The following is a 22,214-nucleotide window of genomic DNA, read 5'->3' as shown; positions in this document are numbered from 1 at the left end:
TTCTTTCTTTTCCTTGTGATTTGATTGTTCTCTTTGGTTAACCTAAAGTTATTTTAGGAAATTAAATATTAGCTTTCTATTAAAGGTTTTGTCTAGTCGGTGGTGGTTGCTCCCATATCCAAGAAGGCCATGTGCCTCGCCACGTCAGTACTGGGAACCTTTTATGGAAATTAATATTTAATGGAATTAATAACTTAAGGAGACTTGGGTCAAACGTGTTAAGTTCCGCAGGAGATCCAAGTCAAAACCTAAAAGAACAAATAGATTAAGTTTTGGATCAAACGTGTAAAGTTCCGCAGGCGATCCAGAATTTAATTTAAAAGAACACATGGTAGCTAGGAAAAGGTTCAGACCTTTGTACAAAAAATTTTGTACAGTGGAACCTATAGGTTTTCCGAGTAGCAACCAACACGCAGCATCATAATCTCTCCTCTGTCAACACCAGCAACACCTCATCCGATCTTCATCTGACTCAGATTCCGGACAGGATCATTTATCTTGATAGAGGAAGGTGGAACATGCGATGTAATTTTGTAAATAAGAAAAGATACATGTGTTATTTTTTAGATACATGATATAATTTTATAAGTTAAAAAGGGTACATATATTATTTTTTTGATATATGATATAATTTTATGAATGAAAATAAATATATGTGTGTCATTTTTTTTTTTTCCATCCATTATTTTCCGTCTGATAAATTATCGGTTAATGGATTATGTCTCTCTTCGGTCTCAAAAATTTAGTGAAATAAATGACGCCAAGTAACCTGACCCTTGAGATCGATAGAATGTATAGATGGATGGATGTTCTTCGTCTCAGCGACATAATTAATTAAAGGTCGCGTTTTGCAGATTTAACAAGATAATGGTGCGCGAAAGCGGCGTGAATTGCAGCTCCAATGGGCAGCACATCCTCATCAATGGTGAAGTAAGGACTATGCGCCGGATGCACTGAGCCAATCCCTTCATTTTTAGTCCCAAGCAACAGCAAAGTCCCCGGCACTCGCTCCAAATAGTAAGCGAAGTCCTCACTCCCCATCACTCGCGGCGCAATCTCAACCTTGTCGCTCCCCAAAAGCTCCCTGGCTACCTCCTGCGCGTACTCGTCCACTCTCCCATCAGTCACCGTCGGAGGAATCAGCGGCTCCCCCGCGTTCGAGAACTCCGTCTCTGCTGCGCACCGGTACACCGCCGCCTGCGCCTCGATCACCTCCTCTATTCTCCTGCTGATCTCTCGGAAGATTGCCCTGCCGAACGCCCTGAACGTGCCTGATATCGTTACTGAACTCGGAATGTCACTGTAAGAATTAGAACTGCCTCCGTCTACTCGAGTTACTGCCACCACCTGCCATCAGACAAGTCGTTTCCCAACAATTCCGATTGAATCAATTACGATGAGGAATTAAGATGAATACCTACCTGGCCGTCCAAGGGATCGGCTTCCCTCGAGACTAGATTCTGCAGACTGATCACGGTAGCTGAAGCAGCTAAAATGGTGTTCATGGCTGCCTGTGGAGGTCCATCATGGCTGATGGTGGCCCTAAAGTACCCACAACCAGCCAAAAACTCCCCTGCTCTGGAGGCCACCACCCCTAAAAGCAGAGCCAATTGAAACAATTATGTTAAACGCGATTTTATATAAATTAATTATTTTATATATATGTATGTTAACCTGCGGGAAGGAGGTAAGCCACGTGCATGGCAAATATGGCCTCCACGTTCTTGAGGGCATCTCCACGGATCATCTCTGAGGCCCCGACTCCCTTCTCCTCCGCCGGCTGAAATATCAGAACTACTGTTCCCTGATTATTATATCCATTCAATTTTTTTAAAAAAAAACCACTAAAAATTAACAAAATGTGATGACGCGAATATAATTAAGACCAATAATTAAGAAGGAGATAGATTCAGAGACTACTTGGAGTGTGTGTTCGAGTTGATGCAGTATTTTTGCGGCGCCAAGGAGCATGCTGACGTGGGCATCATGGCCGCAAGCATGCATTTTGCCGTCGATTTTGCTCTTGTGATCCCAGTCCACCAGTTCCTGATATATCATATATAGCTAGGCGGTGTTAATTAACAATTTTACTGTTCAGAAGTTTGCTTTTTAATAGAGATTATATTTAAACTAAGAAGAAGAAGAAGAAGAAGAAGAAGGAGAAGAAGGAGAAGAGACAGTACGTTTCCTTTGAAAAACTTATGAAATCTTGGGAGAGCGAAAATTTTCAATTGATCAGATTCATACGCGCACCTGGATTGGCAGCGCATCCATGTCGGCCCTGAGGGCCACGAAGGGCGGGAAGCCAGTGCCGACGGTGGCGACGACGCCGGTACCGGCCACCGGCCACCGGTACTTAACCCCGATCCCGTCGAGCTCCCGGCGGATGGCTGCGCTGGTGCGGAACTCCTCGTGGGCGAGCTCCGGGAACTCGTGGAGCTCCCTGCGGAGCCGCAGCATCCACCGGGCCGTCTCCGGCGCGTGCGCCATCCTCCTTATCTCCTCCGTCGTCGAGTACTCCCCCACGGCTCCTGCTGCCTTCGCCTCCCAGACCGCCGCCCCCTCGACGACGCTCGCGCACTCGTTCCGGCCGCCCAAAAACAGAGGAAAGCTCGCAGCCAGCGGGCCCACCAAAAAGCAAAGAATTAAACAAGGGATCAAAAAGGAAGAAGAATCCATAACGCTGGCGACCGGAATTTAGATGATTTAATTTATTAAATCAACGCACGCATTCCCAATCAATCAGAACACGATCGTGTTTATGTATATATATACAAATAATTGTGGGAAAGTTGAGGAAGAGAAAGAAAGCGCCGTCGTTCGCTGCCAGAGTGCCAGATCAGATTTTGTTTTCACGGAGTCGTCGACACGCGCCCCAGCGGCGTGAGGAATTGCAGCGTCTGCACGTGATTAATGTGGAAAAATAAATGGTAAGATTCGATCAGGATAAGGATTAATAGCGGCAGTTCTCAGTTCATATGAATCGACCTTTAATTATTACGTCCGGAATACATGAATTCACCGTCTATGCTAAAATAAGAAGGTTCCGTTTTGAACAGTGAAGTCTGAAAGGAAAATAAAAGAAAAAAACAACATTGATCGAGAGTGTTTTGACAAATGAGACAGGAGAAGACGAAACTCGAAAGTCAGATAAAAAAAATCGATGACCCAGTTAAATCTGGGGCGAAACAAAAGTCAGACAAATGATAGTCATCCACCGATTTTACATGATCGGTTTCATAATTATTTGTGAGGAAATAAATTAGACAAAAAGTGATGGAAGGGGCAAGCACGATGTCGTAGGAGGACGAAAAGGGAATTTCAAAAGGAAAGGATTGGATAGATGACAGCGAACCACTCTTGCTTTTGTAAATTCTCAAAGATATTTTACATAATAATTAAATTATTTTTTAATATTTGGTTACTTGAACATATTACTTCGATTTTTCAGGGGAAAAAAAAAGAAAAAAAGAAAAAAAAATCGTCATAGTTTTTAAGATTTGAACATTCCAAAGCGAAGCATAATTTTGACAAAAAGGAATAAAGTAGCCCACTATTCCCTAGAAACACACATGTGATAGCTTTGGACTTTCGACCAACTTGTGTTGAAAAATGGTGAATTTTGCTATTTGAAAAAGGCCAAAACAACTTGGAATTTTCCAATTATTCACGTGATTTTTTTTCTTTAATAAAACTCATGATGCTCGCAGACGTCAGGCTTATGACATCAAGTTTAGTGTGTGTGTGGATTTTTTTTTTAAAAAAATAAAGAAATAAATATTTTAACGAGTGGATCTTTATTCAAATATTTTTTACTTGGAACTCGACTTTTGGATGATCTAAAAAAAGACACTTGTTTATTCATTAAAAGAACTAGGAAATACTTTGAAAGGTAATTATTGGTGTGATCATTTTTGTCAAAGAGAAGAAAAAAATGGTGTTGTTCTAGAGTCTTTTGAAAACAAAAATATTCCTAATCGGTTCCAATTTGAATTTAAATAAAACAAATAACAATATCAATAATTTCATATCAAATTGTGGATGTGATATTAACGTACTATATTATGGGTAATTATTTATATAAAAATAATATTTTACTACTTTCAAAGCAACTTTTGTTATATTAAAATTAGTTATTATGAGTGAATTTTTTATAGGAAAAAAATTGTCACTAACAATATGATTATTATTATTTTTATTATTTCATTCTACAAATGGGAAAAGTTAAAACGGGTTTCCACCAAACAAATTAAACTGAACATCTTTTTATTAAGTTAACTTCAAAATTCTTCATCAAAGATGCTTAATCCAATCTCTCCTTCGCTAAGATTAATTATTATTAGTAAAATAAAAATTGATTTACTCAAATACATACCCATACATTTTATTCAATTTTAACATACATATTAAAAATAACAATAAAACTATATTTGTAAGTGAAATGCTAATAAATATATAAAAAATAAAACTATATATGTCAAATTCATAAAATTTTTCTCATATATCTGAATCTATTTAAATAAACAGGTAGTCATGCATATCAGAAAAAATGTATTGCTATCCCTAATAATAAATTGAGAGATGGATATGGCATATGATTAGAATCCTATGTTATGGTTGATCCTTATTAAAAGTTCCTAAAGAAATTAATCGATATATATAAATAATTGTGGTGCGGATGAAATCTCACGTGTTTCATTCAAGTCCTTGATGGGAAGACAGGAAGCCGCATATGAAGCAGTCACGTGTCGTTTTTTGCCGACACACAGTTGCTAGCTTTATTTAAATTTGTTTTAAAAATACGGTATTCGTCTGGTTCATAATGCACGCAACAAATTGTTATTCCATTAATTAAGAGGGCAATTATAAAGAGAAAATTGGTAAGCTCCTCGTGAGAAAAATATTGATTCATGGTACATTATAACATCTAATATATATACATAGCATTGCCATGGAGGAAGAGCAACACAAAGTGAATGCATGCATAGTCAAATGAATAACAAGAAGGGAAAACGAAAAAAAAAGGGATGAATATTCCTTGAAAATTATAACGGGCCCTTGAGAACATTGTCAGTCAGTTGATGATGATCTATGAGAAATGAAACGATAACACGGGCAACGAATCTAATCAACATAGCTTACTTCTGTCCATCTTCAAATGAATTTTGTACCATTTTTTCTTTCGTGTTTGATCCCTTGACTTGCCTTCTTCTTTGACTTGGGACTCGTCGTCACTTACAGACAGCTTGAACGAACTGCTCATTTTGCGGTTACTCGAATGTTGCTTTAGAGGTGAGGGCCGTAAGCCAGTGGTGTAGGAGGCATGGACAGAGTTTCTTTCCTTGAGAAGCTCATCTATCTGGATGAAGTATCAAATAGGTTAACAAAAAAGAAGAACTTTGCAATGCTTGGAGAGGGTATCAAATGATAGAACTTACTTCTTGCATTTCCTTCGAGTATCTGCCTGTCATCTCGGTGAATCGTGCCATAACCTGTTCATCTCACAGTAATGGGGCATTCTTTAATTTAGAAAAAAGGATAGCAAACAGAACCATTCAAAGATACATGACAAACCTGTCTATATTCTGTCTCAAACTTAGACAGTTCCACTCTTTTGGCTAATATTCTTGACTCAACATCACGGAGTTTTAGCTTTTCCACTGAAAATTCTTCAGCGCACATGACTTCTAGTGTATAGTTTACACTTTTGAAGAAATTATCACCTTCAGATTTCCATTCCACGGGAACAAAGTCAGAAAAAATTGATAAAAACTCTTTGCTAAGGTCATTCGAAGAACAGAACAACAATGCAACTTACCATAGATTGCAAATACATGGTTGCCGGTTTTCAGTTCATGTATTTCACAAGCTTGAAACCCATCCAGTTTCTTGAAGAATGCAGCATCTGGATCTTTAGTAGATGAAAGCTGGAGGTGAAAAATGTAGGTTACTAAACAAAGTGTGATTTAGTAAATTTATCCTTGGTTTTGGAAATGTTTCCAATGCTTCTAAGAATAGTTTATTCTTACCGAATTAACTAGATCAAACCGATATACGGGAAAATTAAGGAAGAACATTCCAGCAGAAGTAACCTTTCCAGTTTTGGTGCTATCTTCCTGCACCAGTCTGGAAGTCAGATGAATACATCACAAGCTATATAGATCGGACGGGACTATAAAACATGCATTCAAAGGCTATATGATATGAGAACAAGGGATCTGTAACTTACATAAACAATTTCTATGTTGACTAATTCTTAGGCTACCTACTGGGGCACAAAAGTTGCAAGAGGAAATGGAGTAATACTCTGAAAGGAAACTCAAGAATTGACACTCAAACATGACAATGTTGGAATCAGTTTCACCATTAAGCAACGTGGATTGATTAATTGGGTTCCTATGAAAATATTAAGATGGATTCATAAATTAATAGAGGAAATCAAATAAATGATCATATTACTGTCAATAGATGAAAACCGACAGAAAATCTAAGATGAGATACAACTAACATATTCAAGATAACGGGTATTATTTTACATACAAAGGAGCAAAGCGCAATGGAAAGCCCACTTTACCAATTCAGCATTTAATTGACATCCCATCCGAAATCATCACAAACATCAGGCTATTGCTATGTTTTCGGTAAATAAGTGGAAAATGATTCATGTATAACTCCAACATAGTATTAAAACCAGACTAGCATCTTGGACGATGTCAGTTCATTACACATGAACAAAGTGACATCTAAATTCCACCTTGAACTTAGCAGATGGATCCACATGAAAATACCTTGGGTTAACAAAACAATTGATGCAAAGAGAAGAAAAGGCATTAAATGATTACCACTACATTTGCCAACATATTACACCTACCTGTAATGCAAGACTTAGACCACCATTCTCTTCTTGCTCAAAGTACAACAACTGCACATTAACAATAAGAAAGATCAACAATGAATAATGATATAAAAAACAAAATAAAAAGGAATTAGCGTTCAAATGAAATCCATAATGCTAATAAGGAATTAACAAAGAGACAACAGATTATCAATATATTCATGTAATTAGAAATCAGTGAATCTCGAGCTGCAACGACCATGCAGCAACCTGTACACTCTAAGTCCAACCATTACTTTGTTAGGCACTCAAGTCCTTAGAATTAATCAACACAAGGTTCTTGGAAGCTAGTTCAGATGATGACTAGCCAATTGCTGCACCAATTAGCTTGTGTTGTAGCGTCTGGTTGTTCAATTAGCAAATATAAGACACAAGAACCTATCTTAGACAAACAATTTCACAATGTCTTCCAAGGAATTAGATTATTGATAGTGACCAGTTGTACCTCAATTAGAATGTTAATTTGTGACATCTTCGACTCAGATAAATATTTGATATTAAATGAAAAATGTTATTAATACTTGGTATTTTCTAAAATTTGTGGATTATATACAAATAACATCGCAACAATAGAAATGTTTTCATGCGTTCATTGTCCAACTCTCCAAACATCTCTGGAAACATGCATCAAGATTCAAAGCATCTGGACCAGCAATCAGTAGGAGACAAAAATGTTATATAACAAACAATAATGTTGTTTTTACTATACACAGACTACGAAATGTAGTACCCCAAAACTATGACAATTAAATTCATGTCATTTGCAGATAACGAAAGTGAATTGAAAACCAATTTTAATGATTACTTGTTAGTAAGGAAAGTCCCAAAAAGACTTTATATGGACACTTCTTTGCTTCCACAAGTTGGCACAGTTGGTAACTATATGGGTGGTTACTCCAATAGGTCCTGGGGCCAATTCTCAGTGAGTGCAAAATGTCCCATTGAGTACCTAGCCTTGGGCTTGAGGTGAGCGTCATTACCTTTTACTTCAATGGATGCTTCTTCAAAAAAATATATATCCAGCATATTTAACAGCAATGTTTACATACAGCTGTTGGTGGGGGTGCCACACAGAAAGACCGGATTGGCACGGTCCAGCCTTAAATGGACCGACCACAACTGGAGCATGATAGGTCCGTGCTAGACAACATCTCAATCGTCTCACATATTGGAATTAGCCTAGCTCGCACCCAAGCAGTGCTGAGCATGGCATGTACCCATGCTTCACTCAGACTACAAGCTAGGTTTGGCCCCAATCTAGCTTGGGCATGACCCAAGTCCATGGGCTGACTAGTTTTCCTACTTAAATTGCTAAAAAAGCACCCCTTATTTTACATTAAATATAAATAATAAGACATTCAAGTCATTTCATTAATAAAATAATTAGATTTTTTTTATTTTTTATTTAAAAAACCCTTAAATTTTCCTATAAATACCCTCCTCCACTCTTCATCCATGATCCATCATATTCTCATCCCTTCCTCATTCTATCCTCTCGTTTTCAAACTCCATCCTTCCTTCGTCTCTCAAGTCCCAAATTTTTCTAGTACAATATTTTGCTATTAATTTGAGTTGTCACCTATGATGTGTGATGTGAGGATGGTGAAGGATCCTGATGATTGGAGACTTATGATCACATCGAAACTTATGGCTGCACCATGACTACATGTGTCTTTGATCAAGAACACGTTCTTTTACATCCTCTTGGAGCTAAAACAAGGATGCTCCATCCAGAAGATGGCTATATGAGGGAGGAATATCCGGATTTACTAGTTGTTGACTGGAGTTGAGCATCCAAGCCTTTCACAATATGTCAAAGGTTAATAGGTAATCTTTAAGCCACTCCCCATGGGTTTAACGTCAGATTTGCAGCTATAACATTTATCCAACACTTTCCAATATTAAAAGTGCACAGTTAGAAAGTTAAAAATTAGAATGTGTTTCATTAATTCATGCGTTCATGTTCCTAAGTAATTTTTTAAAATATTATAAATTTTTAAATGATCTAATTCCTCGAAAAATATTTCTGATATTTAAACATATTTTATTTTTGAAAATTTTCTCAGACTAAGATCCCTGTTGAGTGGGGCTACCACATGTAAGGCTAGGGTCCAGCCCAACAAGACATATTTGTGATGTGTCAAACTCAACTTGAAGAAAGCAGGGTTGTTGCTAGTTTGAAACTTTGAATACAGCCCATGGACACACCCAAAGATTGGTATATATCTGTTGAATATATTTATATCATTGTAAAGAGAACTTCAATGTAAATAATGTTAACTAGGATGACATGTGCATAAGTTTCCACCTTTATACTGAGTGGCTTAGGATGAAAGGGTGAAGAGTTATTAAAAGACTAAAAAAGTAAACGCAAGAGAATACTCATATATTGGGATTGGTACTAAATAATATATCCAGCATCATTGTATTAGAATCCAGTTTGAGATTTTGAAACAACCTTGAATTTGCTCTTTGCAGATGAATGAACTCGACAAACAACTCCCATCCTAGCTTCCTTTTCTGTTATTTCAACTGAATAAAAATGTGCTGACTGTTTCTCTACCTGTTTAATTATGGAAAGTAGCTTATTCTATAGATTTGTAGTGAAAGCTCTGCGAACAGCAAGAGGAAGTGTCATTACCTTTCCGGTAATTGATTGGCCCAATGGAAGTGAACGGACAATTACCAAGCCATTAAGTGCTTCCTCCAGTACAAATGCAGAAACAGTTGTCTTAATTGGAACTCCAAGTTTACTAATATAAAGTATTAAACAATGATATTTTTGATATTCAATTCAGAAACACCACCACAGGATATAAAGTAGTACTATGTCCATTAGCTCACTTTACCTAAAAAGTGCAGCAAACATTGTGTTCACAGTACCAAGACTTGAAAGATCAAGCTCCAGTTCCTGACTATCTGATTCAATAGCCTAGGAAAACAATTTAAATTTTTTACACAATTTTTTGGCTAAAATATTTGACAAATTAACTCAATAGATAACATTATAGAAGCAGTAAACATATCAATGATAATGATGTCTTTGGAAGAAGACAATAAATGAATTTAAACAAAGATGACCAAAAAAATAAGCATACAATTTGTATTGCTAACCTCAAAACCTGATGCGTCATATTGAAGTCTTCTATATGGATCAGACAACACATTGTATGAGAATGTAACTTCCTTGAAAACCTCAGCAGCCATAGGATCATTTGCATTTTTGTCTGGATGATATCTATAAATGAGCATAAAAATATAATCAGGCATTATTTTTTATGCTACAAATTCTACAATATGACTGTATGCAAAACAATTCCATCTACGATATAGGACTGATAGCATTATGGTAAGAAGAAAAAATAAATTCACAATGCCAAGGATAAATATTATTGAATAACTTGTCTTAATATAGCAATCAAGGATAAATTCACAATGCCTAGATGGGGAGCCTTGGCGCAACGGTAAAATTATTACCATGTGACCAAAAGGTCGCGGGTTCGAATCTTGGAAACAGGTTCTTGCAAAAAGCAAGGTAAGACTGCGTACAATGAATCCTTCCCCGGGACCCCGCATAGCGAGAGCTTCGTACACCTGGTTACCTTTTTTTTGTCTTAATATAGCAGAGATGAGAGTACTAAAAGGTGTGTGTACATTTATTAGAAAGAATAAAATAAAAACTATAAATATTATTTGTGATATAGGCTTGTATAAATCTCAATGAGAAATAAGATCCATATAGCTAGTTGAGCTAGCTGATCCAAAATAGATGGGACAAAGACTACTTGATTGCGATGATTCGGCATATATGGCTTGTGACAAATAAGGCTTGATGATGAGATGTGGACAGTTTGTGTCATGACTTTTTTTTCAGTTACTTGAAGCAAGACTGCATTTCACTGCCATGATTGTGATGGACATAGCGTTTAGCCCCCAACACATCAGCATCATCAAGCAAACATGTTCATTGAAACCACTTAGCCTCTAATACATGTTAAATTAATCTTCAGATCAGATTTTAGTATTATTTTATATTGATTAGACTTCAAGAAGGATAATTATAAGATATTGTAGTGAACCACAGACTTCCAGTATTGCAATAAATTTACTGGTTTAATTTGTTATGTTGTTTTATCTTGCTTGTGTAAGCCTGCTAAGAAGGGGAGCCTTAACACAATGGTAAAGTTGATGTCGTGTGACCTGAAGGTCACAAATTCAAATCTCGGAAACAACCCCTTGCAAAGTAGGCAAGGTTGCGTACAATAAACCCTTCCCCTGCATTGGCAGGAGCTTCACACACGAGGCTACGCTTTTTGTGTAAGACTGCTAAGCTAAATAAGTTGGCATAATGCCGCAAAAAAACTGAAAAAAAATGGATCAAGGATTTTGAAATTGGGTAAGTCAGCAAATTGAAATGCCATAATGAGAAATAATGGAATCTAAGTTAAAGACATTTCAAATAAGATTTAATGATCCTTCTATACTTCCTAACATATGACAGATATTTGCATTCTCAAAGGTTTTTGAAATGTTTCGATAACCAAAAATAGAGATAACTGACCTAACACAAGAAACATAGATGTTAAGTTAGCAAGAATTGTAACAATTTTATATGTCATTCACCCCTGAATCATTGTCTTATATTGGGAAAGCAAACATATCCTGCGCACTATGTTACAAGGTTTTGAGGAAGCTATTTTTATAAAGTTAAAACTCAATTCCAGATATATAGGGGATGAATTCTATCAATCAATGCAAATGGACCCAGTGGTATAATGATTTGATGACAAAGCCAGATAGAGAGAGTGATTGTATTAAAAGTAGAGGTAATGAGAACAGCAATAAATGCATCATTTATAATGTATAGTTCTTATCATTGGCATCAGGCCTCCAGAGTTACAGTCAGTTTACTTGTGAGAGTGAAAAGTAAAACTAAGGAAAAGTTTGAGTAGTGGAAAAGTTTCGGTTGTTTACTTCATTAAAATTTTAAGAGGGAACAGAAACGCAATCCATCAGTGGATAGCTTTGGAGTCAAAATCGATCACCTCAAAATCGGACGGAAAGCAACGGATGGAAAAAAAATAACGCATTTACCCATTTTCATTCATAAAATTACACCAAATAACAAAAAAAAATGACGCATTTATCATTTTTAATTCACAAAATTATATTATATATCCAAAAAATGATGCATGTACTCTTTTTTATTTACAAAATTACGTCGCATGTATCCACCTTCCTCTATCAACGTAAACAAGCATACAAAGGAAGAGATTTTTTCACCCTTTCTCTTCTCTTCTCTTCCTCCAAGGATAATTTTCCACCATTGATTTCTTCCTCTTCATCATCCGCGCTTTGGAGTAAACAAAGCATTAGTGATATCAATAGGGGGATAATCATCATGCATCACACAATCAATACAAGATGGGTTGCATCATTTATAAGAAGGCAACATTCATGCAGATGGCCACTATTAAAGCCGTCATATTGCCAAGACAAGCAATCTGAGATTAGTGTGAATAGAAAAATCCCTGATTTGGGGACTAGATAACCAATGTTGACGGTCTAGATTGCACAAGAGACAATCAATGCCTATGATTATCTTGTCCAATTGCCATCTGAAAAAGGATGGAACTCACTCAGAGACATGCCACTTCATCAGATGGTTTGAGGTTCGACAAACCCTTTCCCTATAATAGGGTAACATAGTCATTTCAAAACAAAGACCTTCGCATATGATATACGAAGGCACTTCAGCTCAAATTGTTTGTGATTTCTATTATAAATCATTCACTTTCCGAATCATATGTCATACCCATGTCACTAAGTCACACTTACCGGAATACCGTAACAAGCATTGAGGCACGAAGAACTTTTACAAATTATATGTAATTTATGTGCGCAATAGTATTTCAATAAGGCCCGGATAGAAACATATACCAAAACCAAAAGTTTCATTATGTATCCAAAAAAATTACCATTTTTAACTCACAAAATTACATTATGTATCCAAAAAATGATGCATGTACCCTTTTTTATTTACAAAATTACGTCGCATGTATCCACCTTCCTCTAACAACGTAAACAAGCATACAAAGGAAGAAATTTTTTCACCCTTTCTCTTCTCTTCAAGGATAATTTTCCATCATAAATTTCTTCCCCTTCATCATCCGTGCTTTGGAGTAAACAAAGCATTAGTGATATCAATAGGGGGATAATCATCATGCATCACACAATCAATACAAGATGGGTTGCATCATTTATAAGAAGGCAACATTCATGCAGATGGCCATTATTAAAGCCGTCATATTGCCAAGACAAGCAATGTGAGATTAGTGTGAATAGAAAAATCCCTCATTTGGGACTAGATAACCAATGTTGACGGTCTCGATTGCACAAGAGACAATCAATGCCTATGATTATCTTGTCCGATTGGCATCTGAAAAAGGATGGAACTCACTCAGAGACATGCCACTTCATCAGATGGTTTGAGGTTCGACAAACCCTTTCCCTATAATACAGTAACATAGTCATTTCAAAACAAAGACCTTCGCATATGATATACGAAGGCACTTCAGCTCAAATTGTTTGTGATTTCTATTATAAATCATTCACTTTCCGAATCATATGTCATACCCATGTCACTAAGTCACACTTACCGGAATACAGTAACAAGCATTGAGGCACGAAGAACTTTTACAAATTATATGTAATTTATGTGCGCAATAGTATTTCAATAAGGCCCGGATAGAAACATATACCAAAACCAAAAGTTTCTCTAGTCATTACCTATAATGATGTTGCAAAATGAAAATTGGATTAAAAAAAATCAATTATAGCTCAAATACTAATGCCATAAATCAGCAAATCAAACCTAAGATATCTTACTTGAGAGCCATCCTTCGGTACGCACTCTTGATTTCCTGTTCCGTTGCGTTACAGGGGACGCCAAGCACTTCGTAGGGGTCCCTTCTTTGCTGCTGCTGCTGCTGCTGCTTATTCGGATCCCTTTTCTTCTCTGCCTTCGCGGAGGAAAATTCCGGAGCCGTCATGTTCTCGCCCCGAAAACCAACCTAACCTTCGGTCTCCAACCCTAGTCGCACTTCGACACGAGAAAGAAACAAAACCTTCCCGCTATCCGAATCTAGAATACCGCACGAAGAATGCAAATCTACACGCCGATCCTCCACCTCTCTCCCGTCCCGAAACCGGACTAGGAGGCGAAAGAGATCCCGGAGCAACGGATATGCCTCGAAACCTTCCAAGTTCCGTTGCCGGAGGACGAGAGAAGGAGAAGGGAAGAGGCGGAGAGCGAGCGATAGGATATCAGCTAGAGAGAAGGGGTGGATCGCAATCAGGTGTTCCCCATGAAGACTGAAGTTGCAAACCTGTCCCTCTTTCCTCACGCCTTCCAAGCCAGCTGCTAGCTCACGTGAAGCGCGATGTCCGCATAAATCTCGAATCTGCGATGCGATCCCGTTCCTCCGCTGTCATAATCAATGGCCGTGAAACACCATTCTCTTTCGGATACTCCTATGAAAGAAACGTGAAACAGCTTTTATCGTACATGTAAAGTATTAAAATTATCAAATTGCAATAGTATGCTATAATATATTTATAGATTTTTTTAAAAAATGGGACATGTAATCAATTGATATTGAATTTCTGGATTACTATTCACTATGGCAAAAGACGAATACGTTCGTCCCCAGCACCTCCGTCAATAGTGACTAGTACATAAGGGAGGTATTTACCTCGGCTTTGCCGACCTTCGAACCTCAGACTTCATTGTGGCAACACCTCATGTGCTAGCCACTAGACCCATCCGAGGGGACTTCTGGATTACTATTCACATGATTTATCTTAATGGTAAATGAAAAAATTTTGTGAGGTTCGATCGATCATCCCAGAATTAGTCAATGAGGCTAACTGAATTTATATTTTTTTTAATTAATCAACTTAGTCGAATCGATTTTTTATTTGAAAATCAATAGATTAATATTTTTTACCAATTGAATCAATTTATACTAAGAGAAATCAAGGTTAGTAAATTTGCATTACATGAAAATCTAATTTTTGCAACACATGTTGGTACCCTAACTAATCCTGATTGTACTAGTTTAGATTTCTCTCGAAAATTAGATACACATGCTAATGATGTAATGAATAAAGTTGATTCAAATCTAAATAAGAATAACTCAAAACTATTTAATAAAAATAAGAAATTAACTCTTAGAAAATTAGAAAAATAGAATAATATTTTAAAAGATAAAATTGATAAATTAGAAAAGATTATTAATAATTTAACCAAATTATAAAATCTAGACTTGGATTACAAGTAGAAGGTAAAACTTAAACTCTACAAATCAAGTTATAATCAAGTACATTTTAATTATGAAACCAATCAATAAACACTAAATTAATTAGTAAACTCATAACTCAACTTAAAAAGTTAACTTAAAATTACAACTTGTTAACTTGATTTGTTTGATCCATGCATAATTACCATGAATATGCATACAAGTAATTAATTGATAAATGTCATTCATGATTATTAAGTGTTTAATCTAGAATGGATATATTAGGCTTAATCCACACTTGACTAGTTAAACCTAGGTTTTTCAGAAAGAAAATTAAATATTTAATTTCTTTAAAAGGTTTTGTCTAGAAGTAGTGGATGATTCCATACCCAAGAAAGCCTAGTGCCTCGTCACAGTCTGGAAGTCAATTATTGAAATAGATATTTAATTAATTGACTGTTAAACCTTAGTCTAACTCAAATATTGATCAATCCTTATATTAGAATTTAAATTGAAGATTAAATTAACCATCTTACAAAACTATTATGGTTCCCTGATTGTAAATTTAGAAAAAGGGTGAGATGGACCTAAGTTTAAAGTAATTAACCAAACCTAAATTAATTAAATTAAAGCTAACTAAATTAAATTATAATTACATTCAAATCATAATTAATTTCAAAATGTTAATCATGATTAATTTTAAAATATTAATTATTTTCAAATCATAATTAAATTATAATTACTTTCAAATCATAATTCATTTCAAAATGTTAATTAGTTTCAAATCATAATTAAATTAATTTTAAAAGTATAATTAATTTCAATTAATTCTAAAATCCTTAATGAAAGTAAATTATTTTCAAATGATTTAATTTTTAAAATATTAATCATAATTATTTTTTAAATATTATTTAAAATTTTTTAAAATTTAATTACTCAAACGTAAATGCTTTCAAATTCAAACTTAATTATTCTGAAACTTAAATTTAAAATACTTTTGGCTTCAATATTTTAAAATCTTCAAAATTTAATTATTCTAAAACTCAAATTTAAAATACTTTTGTCTTCAAAATTTTGAAATCTTCAAATTTAAACTTAATAATTTTTAAAATATAAATTTAACTTATATCATAACTATTTTTCAAAGTTAAAGATAAAATTAACTTAACTTAACTCCGTCTCACACACACTCATAAGTTAAACATGCTTGACAATATAAAATGGGTGAGATGAAAAATTAGAAAAATAAATAATAACTTTTATGTTTATTTTACATGCTTGGACTCTAGGACCCTCAAATATTTTTGGCATTAATTAAGGGGGAGTGAAAGAAAGGTTAAAAAATTAATTTTTTTTTTTTTTTTGTTAAACATTGGTTTTAAAAGTTAAACTTTCCAAAAGTTCAAAATACTTCTAAAAGAGGAAGTTTAATTTTTTTTAAAACTATTTTTGAAAATAAAAATAAATTATTTTTGAAAAGACAAAAACTAAGTTTTGGATAAAGTATTTTAAAGTATTTTTCAAAGAAATCATTTTCTTAAAGTTAAGTGTTTATCAAAATATTTTTAAAACTAAAGTATTTTTATCAAAAGCTTTTTAAGTTAAATACTTAACTAAGTTTTTATCAACTTCTTTTTTAAAGCTAAGTACTTAACTTAGTTTGATCAAATTTTTTAAACTAAGCTTTAATCAAAATCATTTTTAAGCTGAGTACTTTTAACTATGCCTTTTTTAAAACCTTTATAAAGCTAAGTATTAAAGCTAAGTTCTTATCAAATTTTTTGAAAGCTAAGTACTTGACAAAACAATCATTTTCAAAGCTAAAATTTAGCTAAGTTATTTTTTGGAAAAAGCTAAGACAGTTTTAAAACTTAAGATTAGCTAAGTTTTTTTTTTAGTTAAGTAATTTTCAAAGCTTAAGTTTAGCTAAGTCTTTGTTGAAAAAGGTAAGTATTTTCAAAGCATTTCTAATTTGGCTAAATGTTTTTCAAAGTAATTATTTTCAAAGCTAAGTTTAACTAAGTTTTTTTTAAATACTACCCTTCAGGGGGAGCTTAAAATTAAACAAAATAAAATCTTTTTTTTAAACAACCTTCTCTCCTTTTTGATATATGTCAAAAGGGGAGAGAAAAGTTAAAAGTTAAGAGTTAACCATAATTTTTATGAAATGGGGAGCATAAGGGAGTTATTTTTTACAAATTATTGTATTTATGCTCATGCTTAAATTCTTTTATTTATTGTTATATTTTACTTAACTTTGAACCGTGTTGCCGTAATAAAAAAGGGGGAGATTGTTGGTGTGGGAAGCATCAGATGATCGAACCTGAGTTTTGATTATATCAAAGGGTCCAAAGTTAAGTTGTCTTATGATCTAACAAGATTGATTGAGCTTACAAGAAAGTCCTAAGTTGTCTTAGACAAAAGTCCTAGTGGATTCTAGACATGTGGAAAATCCTAGAGGGAGGTAACCCTAGATTCTAGGGGGTGGTAACCTTAGGTGATGGAAAGTCCTAGTTGTGGTTAGGCAGGTGGAAAACCCTAGGGGGAGGTAACTGTTGGATCGTAGATGTTCGATAGAGGGGGGGGTGAATATCGAATGTAAAAAATTCGTTCAAGTATAAGCGCAGTGGAAAAAAAACAATGCTAACACAAACCAATTTTACTTGGTTCGGAGCCTGTGTCGACTCTTACTCCAAGGCCCACGGTCGTTGACCGCTTTCGGTGGGCAATCACTAGCAATTCAAATTTTATTACAAACTAAGTACAAAAAAAGCTAATGAAAAATGACAGCAATACCGACAACGGAATGAATCGAAAAGAGAAACGTGTGTTGTCAGAGCTTCGTTAGCGTCATAAGAGCGCAGAGCAGCAGAGCAAACAGTAGAAGATCTCTTTTTTCAATTGTATTTTGAAGCTCCCCTCTGACCCTCCTTTTATAGGATGCTCGGGGCGCCTGGATCCCTTCCGGGCGCCCTGGTGTGACGTAGCCCGTCCAACCAACGAGCTCCACGTGTCGACGCACGCCAGGGATAGAAATTGGCTCTCGGGCGCCCGGACCACTTTTTCTCCAGAAGCTCCTTTATCTGCAAGAAAGAGTTAGTCCGAGGCAAACAATATGTATATCCTGCAAAATAAGATGTTAGCACAGTTTATACTTTAATCAAAGAAGATTATGACTTAGATTCCGTCTTTCCGAGACCGGAATCTAGTCACGATCTCGACTTAGATATTCGAAATGGATCTAAGTCGGATCGACGCCTAATGTTCCCTTCCCGGGAATGCGTCCTCACAGTCACTCCCTTCCAGTTACTTACCTTTACTCACCTGCCAGATGTCCAGTCTGCCCTTCGACCCGTCTGGACTTCTAGCTAGCTATCTGGTCAGCCCGTCGACCTAGCTGGACTTCTCGCCAAGCGTCCGGTCAGCCCGTCGACCCGCTTGGACTTCTCGCCAGCTATCCGGTCATCCCGTCGACCTAGATGGACTTCTCGCCAAGCGTCCGGTCAGCCCGTCGACCCGCTTGGACTTCGTGCCAGACATCCGGTCAGCCCGTCAACTTGTCTGGACTTATCCTGCACACTCGGTTAGAGTGTTAGATCACGACAAACCTAACTTAACCCGATTTGTCATTCATCAAAACCTGAGTTAGATCGTTAGCGCTAACCGCACCAACAATCTCCCCCTTTTTGATGGAATGACAATCTGGTTAAGTTAGTGAAAAATATGCGAGAGAAAAACATGATTTTTAAGGTTTAAGTTAGTTTTTAAGTTTGACATTTTGTTCTAGCATGAGGTTTAAGTTAGTTTTTAACTTTGACATTTTGTTTCTCTAACTTAACCACCTATCCCTCCCCCTTTGGCATTCATCAAACAAGGATATATTTTAAACATTAAAAAATATAGAACACATAAAAAATATGTAAGAAACAATGTCAAGTTAACTTGGGGGAGTTTGAACTTTCGAAGATTTGTTTAAAACATTAACTTAATTTTTAAGACTAAGTTTTTAAGGTAGCTAAAGCATGTAAAACAGTTTTTTGGAAAATAGCTAAGTTTTGAAAGAGTGGCTAAATATAAAGCATTTAAAGATTTATTTTTGCAGAAGTTAATTTTCAAAAATGACTTTGTAAATTCATAGAGGATTTCCAAATCAGAAATTTGAAAAGCTAATTTTCTAATATAAGTATAAGTTTTAAATTTTAGGATCAAGGTGAATTTTCAAAATATGTTTCAATTTTGAAGTATTTTTCAAACATAAGTTTTGACAATCAAAATTTTAAGGCTAAGTTTTCAAGGTTAAATTTTCCAAACAACATTTTTCAAATTTGAAAAAATTTCAAAACTGAGTTTTAAAAGCTATTTACTTTTCAAAACTGATTGAAACTAAGTTTGAAAAAGTATCTGAGTTTATAAAATCTAATTGAATAATTTAATAAAAGCTAGTTTTAAGAAAAATATTTGAAAAATAAGATTTCAAAAAACTAAGTTTGAAAAACTTTTCTTTTCAAGACTTATTAAGTTTGTAAAAATTTTAACTTTGAAACCAAAGATCAATTTGAATACTGAAAAAAAAAATAGAAAAAAAAGTATTATGTTTAAGGTGGAGAAAATAATTGTTGGTGTTAAGTGTTGATTTAATCCTCCCCCTGAACCGGACATCTAAAGTAGTTGTCTAACCAATTAGGTACTTACTGACTATCAGAAGATAGCAGTTTTCACTTGGTTAGTCAAGTTAAGTTTGTTGTAATCAGTTAGTGGTTGACTTAACTGAGTAACTTAGCTTGATCAATGTATGTTTTGTATTTAACGCCCAGACCTCGTTGCACTGATATAAGCATCTTAAGTCCAGACAATCAGCCTATACATCTCACCCCTTTCTATGTTTGTCAATCACAAGTAAGGTAATCCTAGGGTGTTGGTGAGATGCTCAAATGCTAGTCCTAGGGGTACATGATTTCTAAGGGGATTTTTCTAGTCTAAGGCTAAAGTTGTTTTGAAATTCTAAAAGTAGGAAGGTTTTTAAAAAAATAAAACAATTTTAACCTAGAATTTTAAAACAGTCAATTTTAAAACAGTTTTGAATTTTGAAAATCCTAATCTATTAAATTAGAGTATAACCAATCAGATCTGAAAATGAAGATCAATAGAATAATATGTACTACAAAAGCTGTAATAGTGTCATAACAGTGCCATGTGATAATCACGACTACTGAGACGATGATGGAGGTGGTCCGGAACCCAATGACCGAAGCAGTGCCAATATCTCAGTGTGACGAGTCCGGTCGTCCTCTCGTAGGTCTTGTCGCAGGTCGGAGATCTCCTGCCGCACATCTTGCTGTAAATCAGAGACCTCCTGTCGCACCTCTCGTCGGAAATCGGAGACCTCTCGTCGTATGTCTTGGTGAAACTCGGAGGACTCCTGCTGGAGGCTCGACATAGCTCTCTCTAGCCCGGATACTCGATCGGCTAGAGTGCGAGGAGCGGGACGTGGGGCTCGAGCTGGCGCTGGGGCAGGAGCGGCCTCATCAGGAAAGAGTGCGAGAAAGAACTCATCGGCCTCCTCCTGCTGTGCGTCTGGGTCGGGCTGGTGCTGTGCTCCCCTCTGCCAAGTCATGATACCCTCATCATCTATATGAATGCTAGCTAGGGAAAAGTTCCTAGATCTTATAACGTCAAACTCGGTCATATAGCGGATGTCACCTCTGGTGACATCAATGCCCAAAGAGGACATATATGCTGTCAGAATGTGACAGTAGGGCATATGAACTCGCCCACTCATCACATATCCGGCCGAGTAAATAATGGTGGAAAAGATATGCAAGCTAATGTCAATATCTAGCCTATGACACAGAGCGTAGAGGAGAAAGGAATGGAATGGGCGCATCATCGTGATGTCGCGAGTGTTCAGTGGTAGAATGCAAAAGACTAAGACCCTATAAAGGGCGTAGTCCTGGACTCGAAGGGTAACTAACCTAAACTGGGTCACTGTGGGTACTCGCTCGCCCCCGAAAAAATACGAATAAATCGTATCAAGAGTGATATGTGAGTAGGGATCTCCAAAGGGTAGCTCCCTCGGAGGATAGCACTGAAAGGGACAGGTAGACTCCTGTAACTCCAAAAACTCTCGGATGGTAGTAGGGGACAACGTGATATCAGTCCCAGCTGCTCTAGTAGTCTAGGTAAAGTCGTCTACTTTCACTAGGTTGTTGTAAAATTCTGCACACAAACTTATGTTTACTGGGCTAGTACATTCAACAAGGTTCTGAAGGTTGTAGTGGTTTATGGCCTCAATAGCTGGAATGCAAGAGCGTAAAAGAACGCTTTATCTATACATTTGGTCCTAATGGCCATGTAGATTGTTGACTCAAACTTAATCCTAAGCTCATCAGTGGGAAACCTAGGATCAACACTGGGAGTAGAGGGCCCAGCACCAAATTTAGAACGTTTCCTAAATTATATACCAAAATTATACTAATTAAATAAAACAAATATGCAATAATATTCTTGAACTTTAAATAGAAGACAGGAATTTTACCGAGGAGCCATTGCTAAAATATTTTTAGAACCGACGACCTCGGTTGATTCGCGACCGCATATTACCCGTAGAACGAGAGAAAATTTTAACTTTGAATGCTTTCGTAGTAAAGCTTGGAAGAAGCTTGAACGAAAGGGCGCCCCTGCCCCCCTATATATAGGGGAGTCCGGGCGCTCGGACCTGTTCCGGGCGGCCGGGGTCAAGTGGGGCGAGGCGCTTGGATCCCCTCCGGGCGCCCCGGGTCCGTATACCAGGGGCGCCCGCCCCTAGTTTTTGACTCCGGTATTGGTTTTTTTTTTTAATTTAAGTTTTAAATTTTTAAAATAAAATTTTAAGTTAGAAAATTTTAAGTTTTAATTTTTAAAATAAATTTTTAAGTTAAAAAAAAAATAAATTTTTAAGTTACAAAAAAATTTAAGTTTTAATTTTTAAAATAAATTTTTAAGTTGCAAAAGATTTAAATAAATTTTTAAGTTCAAAAAAA

The 22,214-nt window shown here is 35.9% G+C and overlaps 2 protein-coding genes across 7 annotated transcripts in view; both read right to left on the bottom strand.

The window, feature by feature from the left end:
* Window positions 1-755: 755 nt before the first annotated feature.
* LOC121993206 (IAA-amino acid hydrolase ILR1-like 2) lies at window positions 756-2,744 on the bottom strand. Its single transcript, XM_042547897.1, has 5 exons — window positions 2,254-2,744; window positions 1,921-2,046; window positions 1,675-1,804; window positions 1,422-1,594; window positions 756-1,347 (listed from the first exon to the last, which is right to left on the bottom strand). The coding sequence occupies exons 1-5, from the start codon at window positions 2,677-2,679 to the stop codon at window positions 835-837; spliced, it is 1,368 nt and encodes a 455-aa protein (XP_042403831.1). The 5' UTR covers window positions 2,680-2,744; the 3' UTR covers window positions 756-834.
* A 2,267-nt stretch (window positions 2,745-5,011) lies between these two features.
* LOC121993207 (chaperone protein dnaJ 16-like) overlaps window positions 5,012-22,214 on the bottom strand; it is a 29,711-nt gene continuing 12,508 nt past the window's right edge. For 2 of the 6 annotated variants that reach the window (XM_042547900.1, XM_042547899.1), the window contains exons 2-12: window positions 13,784-14,428; window positions 10,010-10,133; window positions 9,745-9,827; window positions 9,537-9,648; window positions 9,354-9,458; window positions 6,872-6,922; window positions 6,030-6,116; window positions 5,819-5,927; window positions 5,575-5,723; window positions 5,439-5,492; window positions 5,012-5,359 (exon numbers count right to left, since the gene is read on the bottom strand). In XM_042547900.1, the coding sequence (XP_042403834.1) occupies window positions 5,129-5,359; window positions 5,439-5,492; window positions 5,575-5,723; window positions 5,819-5,927; window positions 6,030-6,116; window positions 6,872-6,922; window positions 9,354-9,458; window positions 9,537-9,648; window positions 9,745-9,827; window positions 10,010-10,133; window positions 13,784-13,947 (1,269 nt within the window). In that variant the 5' untranslated portion in view covers window positions 13,948-14,428 and the 3' untranslated portion in view covers window positions 5,012-5,128. Of the gene's footprint in view, window positions 5,360-5,438; window positions 5,493-5,574; window positions 5,724-5,818; window positions 5,928-6,029; window positions 6,117-6,871; window positions 6,923-9,353; window positions 9,459-9,536; window positions 9,649-9,744; window positions 9,828-10,009; window positions 10,134-12,178; window positions 12,249-13,783; window positions 14,429-17,991; window positions 18,251-22,214 lie in introns of those variants that run through there. The other 4 variants (XM_042547903.1, XM_042547902.1, XM_042547898.1 and 1 more) reach the window with 3 other exon arrangements.

This window comes from Zingiber officinale, chromosome 6B, assembly GCF_018446385.1.
Source record: "Zingiber officinale cultivar Zhangliang chromosome 6B, Zo_v1.1, whole genome shotgun sequence".
NCBI lineage: Eukaryota > Viridiplantae > Streptophyta > Magnoliopsida > Zingiberales > Zingiberaceae > Zingiber > Zingiber officinale.
The sequence above is the reverse complement of the archived record's forward strand: the minus strand, read 5'-3'. Positions and strand labels throughout refer to the sequence as shown.

Coding starts and splice junctions, on each gene's coding strand:
- LOC121993206 (XM_042547897.1), bottom strand. CDS start 2,679: ATGGATTCTTCTTCCTTTTTGATCCCTTGTTTAATTCTTTGCTTTTTG. Junction 2,047..2,253: donor TGGATGCGCTGCCAATCCAG/GTGCGCGTATGA, acceptor ATGATATATCAG/GAACTGGTGGACTGGGATCA. Junction 1,595..1,674: donor GGCTTACCTCCTTCCCGCAG/GTTAACATACAT, acceptor CTCTGCTTTTAG/GGGTGGTGGCCTCCAGAGCA.